The following is a 14,648-nucleotide window of genomic DNA, read 5'->3' as shown; positions in this document are numbered from 1 at the left end:
TCAGGCAGAGGTACACTCCGCTGGGATGTTGGCAGTCAGCGGTGTATTGATTGACCAATGTAATGAGCGCCTTCAGTAAACATACGCACACATACGCACATGCACACTAAGATCAGGATAATTTGAAATGCCTGGTTGCCACATGAACACACCTTGGTGGTAAAATCTATTTCGACACTTTTTTTTTTTTTTACTTAATGTTTTTATTGCCATCATTACACATTGATGATATTTTTCACTATACATCATATGATTACTTTGGAATTCTGGACACAAGACGATGATGAGTATTACAATGCAATGTGTTCTTTAATATCGAATTGCTTCACATTTCCCACAGCATGGTTCTTTCAATATTGTGTAAAATTACAGTCAGTGTTTTTACAGTTGGTCTGGTTGATGCTATTTATGGAAGTGAAAATGGGAAACATTGGTTGTTGGGAATTGAAAGAGAAGGGATTAAAATTGTGACTTTTCTCAAAAAGTACTGCATTTTCACGACTATAAGGCACACCACATTATAAGGCGCACCCTCAATGAATGACATTTTTTCCATATATAAGGCGCACTGTCTATTTTGGAGAAAATTTAAGACTTAAGTGCGCCTTATAGTCGTGAAAATACGGGAATTGCTATCGACTTCCAGGTTATGAAGCACTCACTACTCAGTCACCTCTAGAGCCAGCCATTGTTGATGTTTTTGATTTTTTTTTGTATAAAATATTGCAGTGGGGGAGGAGCTATATGATGGAAGATGTTGTAAACTAAGATGGCATCTGCATATTTAACAGTATTGTTTCAGTTCAGGCATTTGTTTTTTTAATATCCGACAGTGGTGGTTTTTCATTTTAGGTTGTCTGTTTTTTCCATATATAAGGCGCACTGGATTATAAGGCGTACTGTCTATTTTGGAGAAAATTCATGACTTTTATGTGCGCCTTATAGTCGTGAAAATATGGTAATGTAATTGCTAACAAACACATTTTTCCACCAATGTAATTATGTATATTTGGGTTCACAATGTGGCTCCTATTTTGTGGAACAAATAGTTGCTGTGTACTGTAGATACACACCATTTTTTCATTTTCATTATCAATTCTAGTGTCCCTTCCTTGGAGTTATCAATTAATCAAAAAGTATTAAAACCATTTCTGCTTTTAAAGACACTCCGTTTTACCATCCGCTATTTGTAAGCAGTTGAACAAGATCATTAAAATACCAAAATACATTTCTTGTTCTCCCTGCAACTTTTTTCTGCTTTTTCTCGCTTGATTATTTTTTGCTTTTTATGGAAATCTTCTCTAATCTTTGATGAATCCTCAATAGAGTAAAAGTGCTTGTGCATGTTTTCCCATATACTTGTGAATAATTTTGTCATAATTTGAGTTACTTTTAGACATTGTTGTCACAACTGAACATGATTAACATGGAGGTGAGCCCAGTTATCACTAAAAATAATAGTATTATAAGTCAAAATGTTGGACAAAAGTGCAATGATGTAGTAATGTCCTAAAATCATGGAAAAAAAATGCAGATCTGATTGTTAAACGTATGCAGTGATGCCCAAGTATAGTCTAAATAAATTTATTTCGATACGATCGCCACTCTGCAAACATTTGCGTGATGTCTATTGAGTCATCATCAGTGCAAAAACAAATACGTGACTCATAAGGACACATTTCGCATTCGACTCATGAACAAAGCTCATCTTGTCATTCCCAGCAGCAGGCTGAGGGGCAACCAACATCATCCTTAATGAGGTGCAATAAAACAATCACTTTTCCTGCTGTGACTCATCCATGAGTTGTTATTAACAAAAGTGAATAGCATAAAAGGATTCTCTAACATTCAATCTTTAAGCTAAACTCCATATTTGAATGCAAAAAGCAGTGTTTTATGGTCACTTTTTTCTAAGATGCAAAGGAAAGACTAGACTACAAGGCATGCCTTCCTTAATAGTGAGTTTATAACATGCTTGGCTTCCTATTAAATGTCAGCGACATAACTAATGACACCCAATTGATCTTTCTAGAAAGATATTCAAATACGCTGTGATAAATATTTCAGGCCAACCAAACTATGCACACGCACGCCCACACACTACACTTGACATTTTAACTTTACTTGCATTAATCAAGTTGTTTCTTTCAGCATTATACATTTAAAATGCCACGTTGAAACATTTAAAGAAATGCCCCGAGATATTCCAGGACTTAAATGGGGTGAACATATCCAAACACAAAGTCTGGTGGGTGCCGTGAATATGGCGCAGGCCATATGAGGTGAACCTGATAAACTACTTTCTTGGCCTAGCCCTTCCTGTCACACTTTTCCCCACCCTTCTTAAAACTGTGTTATGTATCTGGGGCCGCGGGGCGAATCCCATTTCTCTTCGCGACCGTTTCATTTCTCCATCAGCCTTCTCTCGCTCGCTCTGCTCTGCTTTGCGTTTTTTTTCCCTCCTAACACAGCCTCCGGAGCCGCCTTCTTCCATCTTCATCATATTCTCTCTCCATTTTTTTTTTTTTTAAACAGGGATTCTTTTCCATTCCAATCAATAACAACGAGTGGCGTATTTTTCGGACTATAAGTCACATCTGGGGTATGAGTCGTACTAGACAAAAAAATGATAGCACACAATGAAGAGGACAAAACATTTACTGGTCGCCTTTTTGATGGGCCAATTGTCTATATTATCAGCAACTAAGAAGACATATTTGGTAAAGTAACAATAAAAAAATGGAGAACACAGGCTAAATGGGCACTTGTTAAAATAACAACTTTTAAGATAACTATAGCCTAGAAGAAACAATATTATGGGTGATAATAGTAAATTGTCTGTTTAAGTCAAATTCATGTTTACTGTCATACTTAAGACATCAAAAATAACCAAAACAATCCTCTCCGATTTATTAATTTATAGCTCACTCATAGCAAAAAGTGAGGTTTAATCAAATGCCAAACAAAACGCAAATAGGTTTTAATTCATCAAGGGCAAATCAAAGTATTTACATGTTTAAAATTGTCCAACCTTTTGTAGGCAATTAATGACATTTAAAAACAAAAGGATAATGGATTTAACTGTTGAAAAACTGTTTATTTTTTAAGTGGTCGTATTCCATCAAGTCAAAGTTAGTGCTGTAGTTGAGGAAAGTCTGTAGACATAACCAAAGGGACAAAAGGGTATTCACAATCTTTTCTTGCTCACCGTGACAGGTACACGGACATTAACATATAAACCTAAGAGAAGTTGCCCTTTTGAGTTTCAGCTTGTATGGGGGCGTGTGTGTCTATCTAGCTTGCTCCCTTAAACTTTTTGAGAAGTCAGGTAAATGTTAAATGTCAGTAGCATTGAGTTCAGGCAGTGTACATGATCCGTGTTAACCTGTTCTTATTGGATTGATCACATGAGCTGCGCCTGTGGAAATTTCGTTTTGCTTTTGACGGGTGAGTTGCCTACCGTGTTGCTTTGCTTTATGTATTAGACTAGTGTTGGCATTGGTTAATAATATTTAGATTTTTTTTATTTTTTATAAATGGATTAAAAGAACTGGATTAAAACCTTGAATATTCAGTTTTTTTACAGATCTAAAACAATGTTTATTTTAGCTTTTTTATATATATTTTTTTAGATTTTACAAAATGATTTAAGTAAAAAAACAAAAATGGATTAAAAAACGACAATTATCGTTTTAAAATGGGGGAAATCAGGAAATTTTATATACACCTATACTCTTCATTTGAATTTGATTCTAAAACAGAAAGTCGGCACTCATGATTTACTTTCCCGGGCCACACAAAATGATGCGGCGGGCCAGATTTGGCCACCGGGCCGCCACTTTGATGCATATATATTAAATAGTAAAGTAACAGTTTGCCAACTATGCTATGCTGCCAAGTAAAAGTCAACCATTTCCCTCAACCCCAACACAAAAAAATGTCTCCCATTTTGCTTAGCAGCACTTTATCTATATTCTCACATTTGTGAGTTAATTAGGCATCTAAACTTTTCGGGTGAACTGGGCAAATGTATTCTTGCGGGACCCAGTAAACCTTTGTATGATCCTCCTCCTTCTCAAATGTCACAACAATTATCATTGGCATCTCTGAATCTCACGAGTTTTGAGGTTCAGGCAAATGTTATCTGTGTCAGCACACCCGGCCTCACATGGATGTTTGTTTCATGTGGTGTGAAACTCCGCAGAGAAGACAAACTTTTTTTTTTGTCCTCCCTCACCCCCGTTCTGTGTAAAACGTACTGACTGCACATGCCAGAGGCCTTTGAGGTCCTGCCACTCGCCTCGGCATCTCTCCCCTTCACTTTCTTACTGCTGCCAACAAAAGTGAATGATTCCTCTCTTCCTGTCCCTCCAAAACAAAAGCTCAGCCAAACGCCATTTTATGGAATGATTCAAAATTGTTTCCTACTTCCGAGATCAACATCCTATAAATTCCTAAAATGAAACCGCCATTTTACATGCTTTATTTGTCGTTAATTTAGTTTTCATTACACCTTCAGGGAAGGCGTGTAACCAAAACAATGTTTTGTTGTTTTGTTTTCAGCTTGGCCTGCACATTTCAAAATTGCCCCGCACTGTCAGTCAGCAGATCTGCGGCTATGGCTTGTTATTGTTCCAGCAAAGCGCCATCTGTCTCGCGCCTGCAAGCGTGCCAATCAGTGTCCTGTCTGAAATTGACTTAGTTAGAACTGCTGGCCTTGATGCCAGTTGTTTATTGAGGCCAAAAAACTCTATGTAGTTCAAAAAAAAACAGTATCAGTGGATATGCATATAGAAAAGTATCCCTACCTGCTCTAGTGTGTAGGACTACACAGAAGCCATCTGTGGTCTGTTTGGAGTTACCTGGGTAGTTCTTATTTCTTTATTTATCCCAAGTCACACTCTATCCGGCAGCCCGGTCGGTCCCTGGAGGCCGTGCCGTGTCCCTTTTCGTACGGGAACTGCACATCAATGGCAGCGTTAAAGGTTACAAAGCTCGACAAAGCGACACATTCGCAGCTCTGGCGGTGAGCTTTACTGTAACTGCTTTGATCGTGGAGTCGCGCGCACACTCTTTGCAGTCGACTTGCTCAGTGACACTCTTTTCTGACAGGGATTTAAAAGTGAGTGCTTTTTACACTCGTGTCGTCCACTGTCAAATTGTAGTGCCTGCAATTACATGTGAATGTCAGCTTTACATATCAGGCACCCCAAGAACCTTCTGTGACCCATAACCTCATTTCATATCTATTTTCAGAACAGTATAGCATGTTACTAGCACTTCTTAATCATTGTCTTTCGAGCTATTACTGTCTTTTTTTTCCTTCTTAATATTGTCTTCTACAATTCTTTATCTGAAAAGTCGTTTTCTTGGAGAGCTACAAAAAAATCCTTATACAATGAGGCATTAACTATTCAATTTTAAGGCATCCTATTTGCTTTTTCCCCCAATTCGCTTCACATCTTGTTTGTGTTTCATTTTGGTTGAAGGAGACAAGCTTGTTTGTCAAGGTCCCTTGTTAATCTCTGGATTTCCATCTCCCAATTATTTTTGCATTGTCTCTTTGCAACAAGCTTAATGTTGACTCGTTTCTTAAACACAGTCAAGAACACTGAAGCATGCAGACATTTTGCAATAATGACATGCATTTACACAACAGATGAAGGTCGTCCATGGATAATGCAAATTTAATTTAGCATTAAGTCAAAGTGAGTCTGGTAGCTCGCATCTATCCCACTGATAACCACCACCATCCAACTGAAATTCTTTCTTTTCTTGCATTTCCTAATATGGAAAAATAATTTACAACGTGATGAGCTCATTTACAATGTCTTTTCTTTGCAGTTTTGGGTTTGTGATCACTAATGATGTCTTAACTATAACTTTTTAGGTTTTCAATCTCCCCATTAAAGGTTTTTTTTAATCGTGATTCGAGGGATTTTTTAAAAAAATGTAATTTTAGGAACATTTATTTTTCTTACTAGAATTAAATTCTGATTTAGTTTTTTAATAATCATTTTACTCATGTTCTTATTCAAGATTTTTTTTTTATATATATTCCCTTAAACTGAGTTGTTCATCACTTCAACTTTTTTTTCAACTAAATTCTATGGTTTGTCAAAAAAGCGGCAATAACCAGACTATTATTAGGGAAATATTCTCCCTACACCCTCCAAAAAATGGCCCAATTCCCTCAATTACAACCCAACTCTGGCCTGGCACATGACTTGCATTTAAAATGTGATCTGTCACAGTTCACCACAGCACAAAGCCACAAATCAAATCTTTGACATGCCTTTACACCAATATTATGTCTCAGACGCGACAACTTGTCATGTTTTATATTGTTCAACTAAACTTTAAGCAATATCTGCTACAGTTGTGCTGCAAGTACTTTCCTTGTTTGTTTGCTCTCCCCCGGTATATTCCAGGCAGAATATGCTCTGCTTTTGATTAGCTTGGTGCGATGGGCTTTTGGAGCCTCGGCACGCCACGGTAATTAGACTGTCAGTCAAAAGCAGATGGCTGCTGCCTGAAATGGGAAAGTCGCCTGAAAGTTTGTAAACGAGCCCTTTTTTTTTGGAAATGCATTTGTTTTTGTTGTGGAGGCTCAAAGACGGACTCTCCCCTACATTGGGCAGATTGTTGATCCAATTCCAAACTTCACAATCATCGTAATTGATATTCACCCCAAATGTTCTTGTTATACCAGTTTACCACAGAATACCATTTTTCATATCCTGGCAATTGTTTTGTAAATTTGACCGACTCAACTCATTTCATTCTATTGAGAATTAGTATACATGTCAAATTAATTTTACCTGGGAAGGCTGGCATTGAAGGACCATGATTGCTGCCCAATCCAAATTTAGTGGGCTGAGGCGAATGGTCGCTACCAACCCTTCCAATCAAAATGGATTGGACGTCTATTGCCACCAATGACCGCAAATGAGATAACATTAATTTCCTACTGTATTTATTTTCATATGCTTCAAAAACAATTCCTTTCACGAGTTAACTGCAACTTATTTTTGTCTTTTCTAGATTGTCTTTGAAGGAATTCGAGGGTCAAACTTTGAGGGCGATATAGCAATCGACGACGTGTCCATCACTCTAGGCAAATGCAAGCAGGAGAACATTGTCGCTAGTGCAGGTAAGGAAGGTAAGATAGAGTGGGAATCGGTCTGTAAGGCAGATTTTAAACTTTAATTACGGAGAAAAACATCCATGATGATGAACACAAATGTCCAAAAGAAGAATAATAGCATTTTTTTGCATAAAACAAAACTGAAATCAATTTTAAAAAGCCATTGTCTAAGTCAAGAAAGAACTCTGTTAAGGACTTCATTGGTATTTCCTTTTTTGATTGTCCCTAAAAGCCTTCAAAGGAATAAACAGGACTTATTTGAGGAAACAGTCAAAATACATTGGGATAATCTAAATTACTTCATTTTATATATAGCCACTGACCTGAATACAATAGAAATGAAGGTAGCCTTGAAGTACATTTTCATCAGTTGAATGGATAATCTTAACCCACAGTCGGACTCAATGTCCATGTGGCGTGCAGGTTCATCCGTTGCCGCGACAAGCCTTTCTAGAACAAATTTTAATCATCGGTCATGCTGACATGCACATGCAGGTGCATTTGAAATAGGACGCTGCTGTAAAACGTGAACTTTGCCGATTCATTCTCTCTCAATCATAACAGAACGTATCATTCTTTTTCAATGTGTTGCACTTACTGTACTTCTCACATAGAGATATTGCCATGCAGAAAAAGACAGTGATTTGTGCATTTTCACAGCAGCGCTACTGCGCTTGACTCCTGGGTACCCTATTAACTCAGCTGGTGATAAACACTGGTAACCTAATGTACAAAAAAAGGAGCCCATTTTGGGTTCATTCATATGTTCCACTCATAAAAATAAATAGAAAGGGTTATAAATCCAGAAATCTAGAAGCGCTACATTAAATATTCCGCTTTTACAAAGAAAATATTTCAAAATGGTAATTTAAACTGTCTGACAGTTATTTATCCAACATTGTTTACCAATCCTGTTATTATTCGCACTAAAATGAGACACTGCTACAAAGATAATACTGTATCACAATGTAAACTGCCCCTAATATCTTCTATGTTTCAACATCTTCATATCAGACACCTGTTAGATGATTACATGTTGCTGTGAAATTGTGTGCAGCATTTTAACTCATTTCTCTCTTTATTCCCCTTCCACCGCAAACATATCGTATGTAGATGTTCGACCTCTAACCTTATACGCCCACGTTCCCTTCTACCTGTTTTCCACCACTTTACTTTATTATTAGTAGTCCACCTCAGCCTAGCTGCTTCTTTACAGGCTCTCTTAGACATGAGAGGAAAAGTGTTTATCCTGAAAAAATGAAATGGAAGCCGAAAGACAGATTGCCACAAGATGCTGCATTTCTGTGTCGGTAGATGAAAGAGGCATACACATTAAAGGGAGAGAGGCTGATGCAAAAAATGCAAGAGAAGGAAGTCTATGAGATGAAGCAGGAGTCCAATAATATTAGGAGTTGTAAAAAAACACTAAACTAATGCAGCACAAATCTCAGAACGGGTCTTTAAATGTTTAACATTGATATTTCCTATGTTCTGTAGCCCAAAACTAACAACCGCACCATTCACATAGAATAAAACAGCTCTCCAATCATATTAAGTCTTTAATTTTTTTAAATGGAGTAACAGCCAAAAGTAAAGAAGGGTCATGACCATTTCGTATTTAGCAGCAAGGTTATTATTAGAGCATATAATGTGAGAAAACATCTTCACAGTCTACTTGGCCCACAATACGAGAGCCCAAGAAAAACAACTAAACTGAGAAAGTGAATTATTCACACTGCCCCCCCTACCCTACCTCCTCCAACCCCCAGTTTGCCATGTGTGCGCATGTGCACTGGCTTATGTGAGATGTGGCACACTGTATGTGTGCAAAGACACTTGCGGATGCTTTAAATAATGGATGAAGGTGTAAACAGGAAGGGGAAAGCTCTTGAGCGCTTCAGAGTTGTGCGATGTTGTCCTGCAGGTTTTTTGCAGGCAGGAACACTCCGTAAAAAGGCAGATGGGTAATTATCAGGCAGGCGGGCGACTGAATGCTCGCTGTAAGACACAAATGTGTCTGTGTGCCACCATTAAGTTGGTGAACTAGACACAGCAACAAATTCAGGCCCACTGTTGCCCGACAGTTTCTCACTTGCTTCAAAAAATGGCGTCCAGTGAAGCAAAACATTAGGACACTACGATTAGCAATACTTTACTTTGGGCCTTTCTTGTCCTAATATTGTACATACAACATTTAGAATACATGTTATGACTCCAACAAGTCCTAATATTGGACATACATCATTTAAATTTTATATGTTATGACTCCAACTCAGCTCAGCATTTGACATATTTGAGAAGGGGAATAAAAAGAAATGTGTTAATCACTAGGGTTGTGTTTATTATTTCTAGTTTTTTAACCCCCCGCATGAGTCTGTTATGTTCAACTTTTATATTTCAATACGAGGAATGGATTGAAAGCTTAAAATCAAAGCCATTTGGTTTTATTATATGTACAGGGTGAAGTAGGAAATAGTTGATTCTCCCTAGTAGTACATTAGTTCGCAATTATCGCTAGTTAATGTTTGTTTTAAACTGAAAATGGATTAAACTAATCCCCCTAAACACTTCTTTCACTTGTGCTGTTCAGCTGCTTGGACGACGACCCTTACCGTAGGAAAGAAATATTCTTTGTAACCAATAGGATAGAAAAAGGGAATATAGGTCAGATTAGGGTGTGACAGAGCAAAGTGAATGTGCAAGCACGGTTAGTGACTTGAAGTGTGGAAGAATGTCTTCAGACAAATCACCTCTGAACATTGATCTGACATCCTACATTTACTGTGTAATCCTTAATCCCGGCACCAGCAGGCATGTGTCAAGTCATACTTTGTATCTAATCGATTGTGTTAGATTGACACCGATTGCGATGACTCTTTTGTCATTTCGCTTGGATATCCATCTTAAAACAAATAGCTCTTCTTTCTCTTCCATAGTTCTGCTTGCAGGCTCACAGGCACTCCCATTGGCCAGGTGGTTGACCATTGTCGTCTCCTGCGTCGTTGCCCTACTCTGCAGATGATGAGCGGTTAAACACTGCGCCCATCTCAGTCTGTGCTGACAGAAACTGCCCTGACTCGCACTCTTACGTCTGCTCTCAATCCAACTCCTGGACTTCCCCCCCCCCTTCTTCCCATCTTTCGCCTCCATCAACCCTGCATTTAGGATCCATGTAGCCACCTTCTTTATTTAAACACTTTGCTCCAATGACATACTATAACAAACCTATTCGTATCATGTATTTAAGACAAGCGCCTCTTCAATTAGCCCATTGAATTTCTTAATGCTCATGTCAAGTTTCCTTGGTCTTCATTAGTCCACATCTACTTGTATGACATCCCACCTCCCTACACCCGTTTTCCCTTCCCCGAGACACACCAAAGTGTCGGACACTCTACCAAAGATGACCTGAGGGAAAAGAAAGAGGTATTCCAGGGAGCTGGCGAACAGGACAGATATTATGGGTGAATCCCTGTCATGCTGACCTTCGCCACCAGCTCAGCTGCGGCGCCACAACGAGACGGTTTGAGTAGAAAATGAACGAATGAACTAGAAAGACAAAGGGAGGAAGGATCCTCCCTGCCCACAAAGAAAGTAAACTCAGTGTGGATATGTGTACATTTATCCCTATATATTAAATATAAGCAAAGTTCATATATAAGTGGGGTACCCCGAAGAACTTTATGGACTCAAAGAAAAGAAGCACAACATTTATACAAACTCTGTTGGTCCTTTTAGGTTTTATTGAACTTATGTGACGTTGCAATGTCCGAGCAAGTCCTTGTTTTTTGATATTTTTGAATTTGTCGATGCCGCGATGAGTGTTGAACACGGGTGTCAGGTGATAGCCGTACAGCCAGCTAAAAAGTGAAAGAAGTCAGTGAATGTCCCATATGGAAAGATGGAGAAGCTAATGCGTATGTATAACTGCTTTGCTGAGCAGATGACATGTGCAATTCACCTTTTTTTGTTAAATCACAGCCCGCAAACGCAGACTGGCTCATTCGAGAGCAGTGCAGAAGAAACTTTGGTTCCAGGACACCGAGTTAGTTCTCTAAACTTTAACTTGGTTAAACAACATAGATGTACTGCAATTGGTTGTGCAGAAATCATTTTTTATAGTTCACAGGGAACACGCACAAGTGAGATTGAGGTTCCCATTATCAATGGAATACTCCGAAACATCCCCAAAGTCGCCATTTTTTTTCTATCTGTTGATTCATGACCGTTTTCGGCTCAGCAACCAAATTACTAATATTGCGATATAACGTGGCACCTTAGCTGTGCATGTTCAAATGTTTTCGGCCTTCTGAATGATTATACTAGTAAACACAGCGTTAGCTAGCGTCAATGGACTGGTGGAATGCCTTGAAATTTTCCTCTGTTTTTGGCTGTTAGCCCATGCGGTTCACCTTTTTTTTTGGCACGATTTCTTAAGTACACAAAAAGTAGTAGTGTAACCAGATATTATTTCAATGGAGGCTACGACAGGGGCAGATCTTGGAAAAAGGTGAATTACGGAGGGAATCTGCCGACATTGTTTAACGCTGAATGTTTTTGTCTTGTGAACAGTCGCATAAAAATCCATCCTGTGCAATGAAAAGCATGTAATGTCAAGTTTGTTCATTTTTACGGACATTCGCAGTTACATGCTTTACATGGCATGGATCGGGTATGATTGTTTAAATCAAGCAATACTCATATCTATAGATCTATAACCCATAGTTTACAATTACATTTATGATAATATTTCATCTCAATGTCTAAATTGAATCATTGAGTTTTAATTTTGAACTCTGTCTTTATTCATACAGGTCTGTACTGTGAGTACAACTGTATGTGACCTGTTTAATCATTCATTAATCTGCAGTATCTCAATGATAATGATCTGCTTTGATTCAGTGTGTTTTCCAACATTTTCAGTATTCTTCACTTTACATTTTAATTCATCGTTTTGAACTTTTTATGTTCTGCCACGTGCTATTGCTGAAGTGTACTTTATTTAGAGTGTCAATGTCACTTTTTTTCCCACGTCTGTCAATCACGCTGGACAAAAATGCTACAGTTGGATGAATTAAATCAAGCAAAGCAAGTAGATCAGCGGATTTAAGTGTGTGCCGTGTTTTTGTCTTTCAAACTGCGCTGATTGTATTATTATTATAGTTTTTACCATGATATTCATATTTTGCTCACATTTGGGTTCCAGTGCATTTAAAAAAATAATTTTACAACCTTTTACCAAATGTTTCTTATTAAATTAGGTCATATTTTACGAATATTACTAAGAATCTTAGGGTGGCCAAGTCCGGTCCCCGAGAGCCTCTATCCAGTCTGTTTTCCATATATCCCTCCTCTACCCCAACTGAATCAAATGATCAACTCATCAGGCTGTCCAGAAGCTTCATACCAATCCCGATTATTTGATTGAGGTGTGTTGACGGAGGGAGACATGGAAAACAGACTGTATAGGGGCTCTCGATGACCGGACTTGGCCACGCTTAGCTAACATGACAGAGTCCAAGTTCTGACGTTCTTCTGTGCAAAGGAAAAAATATTTTCACTCGTATTCTTTCACATAACATTTTCTTTAGACGTCTGTTTGGATATAAACCAATCTTCAAATAGCTATTGCATAAACACCACCTGGTTGCTAATCTACATTGTGTTTATCAGAGAAGCATACGGCTTTGTTTTGCAATAAGCCATCTGTGAATCTACCCAATTTCTCAAAATAGAGTCCTCCTCCATTTAAAAATTCCACGCACCTTATTTAATCTCTGGGTGCACCAACTATTTGGGCATTATATTAAAATCCTCAGAAAAAAATACCGGGCGGTACGAACCATTTTATCACTGATATACGGCCAATGTTAGGACGTGGCATACGAAAAATTTTAATTCACTACTAGCACACAAAGAGAAATACCAGGGCAAAACAGTTAATCTTCACACTTTGCGCCGTGACCAAATGTTGATACCAGACTTTTCGAAAACACTCTTCAATAAGCAACCCATTAATTAACATAATACAGTATTTCTCCGCTACCTCAATTGCTCATGCACAAAGCATATCGTAATTCCAGGCATGCAAATTTTAATTGCCTTTTAATTGAGTGCTGCGTATAAATTGTGCCGGATCGATTCAAGTATCACGGAGAAGTAATGGAAAACCATGAGGAACCGCCCACTTTCGAAAGAAAACAAACAAAGGAACATGTGACTTCAGTTTTATGACCCTTGGTTTCGTTACATAAGTAACTGCACCTAAACACACGTTAATGAGATAGCTTCCTTTGTGTTGCTTATCCTCTAGGGTGTTCTGGGACAAATCAAAACTGATTTGGGGGATTATTAACGGAATAGACTGGAGGTCTGTATAGTCACCATTCAGGTTATTGCTGTTGTTCTTCTTGTGGACACTACTTTTGAAGTGATACTCTTTTGCCATTCATGAACTGATCATCTTAAAAATTGGTAGGTATATAGCATTGGCTAGTATTTATCGAGCCTAGCCTAGCCTAATTTCAAAATTATAGTTAGGAGCTAGTAGAGGGCAGTGTTTAGCCTGCAACAGCATACTTTCAATTTTTGTTTTCATCTTTGTATCTTTTTCAGACAAACCTTATTTCTAACCTTTGTGATATCCAAATTGAGATACACGATGTGATTAGATGTCTTAATTGATGATTTTATATCGCCTACTTCAATGTCCTTGTATTCCGTATTTATCGGATCATCTTTCTGGCTCTATGTGGATGTGATGGATTGAACATGTGTTGGAAGCAGCACACGTGAGAATTAATGAGATTTATAAGGAGCAAATACATTACCGACACGCACTAACTAAGAAAAAAAATCAACACTCGCCTGCTAATGAGTTTTAATTCCAACGCTGGCTGCTCGCACAAGGCTAATTTGTGCACCAAATCTAATGAATCACACATCACATCTCTGTGTTTCACCACACACTTTTAAATCAAAACAAATTCCACACCATCCGTTGTACTTTAACACTGTGATTATATTCTCTTCCTTCCTTCAGGTTTTTTTTAATTATGTCCTTGTTACTTTAGTACATGTGAAGTCTGCTTTCATTATCCCAGGTATTATATTTTTCGTAATTACAATCGACAATGCATTAGCCACGTGTTTGAGAGTACAATGTGAGAAATGTACTATGCTTGAAGAGTTGCTCCCCTTAGTTTGTTATTCTGCTGTCACGTGTCCCTTGTGTGTTAGTCCGGACTGTAAGAGTAGAAGAATTGGACATCCTTACGACTGTCCTCTTTACATTATTCATCAATCGCTGCTCTTTTCTTCTGCTTTCTCTAAATGTTTCCTTCAGATAAAAAAGAAAGAAGGGAGAAGGCTCCAAAGGTAAAAGGTGGAATTGTTCTGTTAAATGTTTCAAACTCTCATAAGAGTGATAAGAGACTGAAAATGACCTGAATATGTGTGGTAAAGGTTAACATTTTCTGATCTTTCCTTTTGCAACGCATAC

General features: G+C 38.1%; 1 protein-coding gene across 6 annotated transcripts in view; it reads left to right on the top strand.

Moving 5' to 3' along the window:
* The window catches only part of mdga1 (MAM domain containing glycosylphosphatidylinositol anchor 1), a 212,743-nt gene that overhangs the window by 93,905 nt on the left and 104,190 nt on the right, over positions 1-14,648 (top strand). For 3 of the 6 annotated variants that reach the window (XR_013325792.1, XR_013325790.1, XR_013325791.1), the window contains exon 19: positions 7,045-7,162. Coding sequence is in view for 3 of the 6 variants with exons in the window: in XM_077712583.1 (XP_077568709.1) it covers positions 7,045-7,162; positions 10,084-10,169 (204 nt within the window). In the remaining 3 variants the exon portion in view is untranslated. Of the gene's footprint in view, positions 1-7,044; positions 7,163-10,083; positions 12,253-14,648 lie in introns of those variants that run through there. The other 3 variants (XM_077712583.1, XM_077712584.1, XM_077712586.1) reach the window with 2 other exon arrangements.

The sequence above is a fragment of the Stigmatopora nigra genome, chromosome 3, assembly GCF_051989575.1.
Source record: "Stigmatopora nigra isolate UIUO_SnigA chromosome 3, RoL_Snig_1.1, whole genome shotgun sequence".
Lineage (NCBI taxonomy): Eukaryota > Metazoa > Chordata > Actinopteri > Syngnathiformes > Syngnathidae > Stigmatopora > Stigmatopora nigra.
The sequence above is the reverse complement of the archived record's forward strand: the minus strand, read 5'-3'. Positions and strand labels throughout refer to the sequence as shown.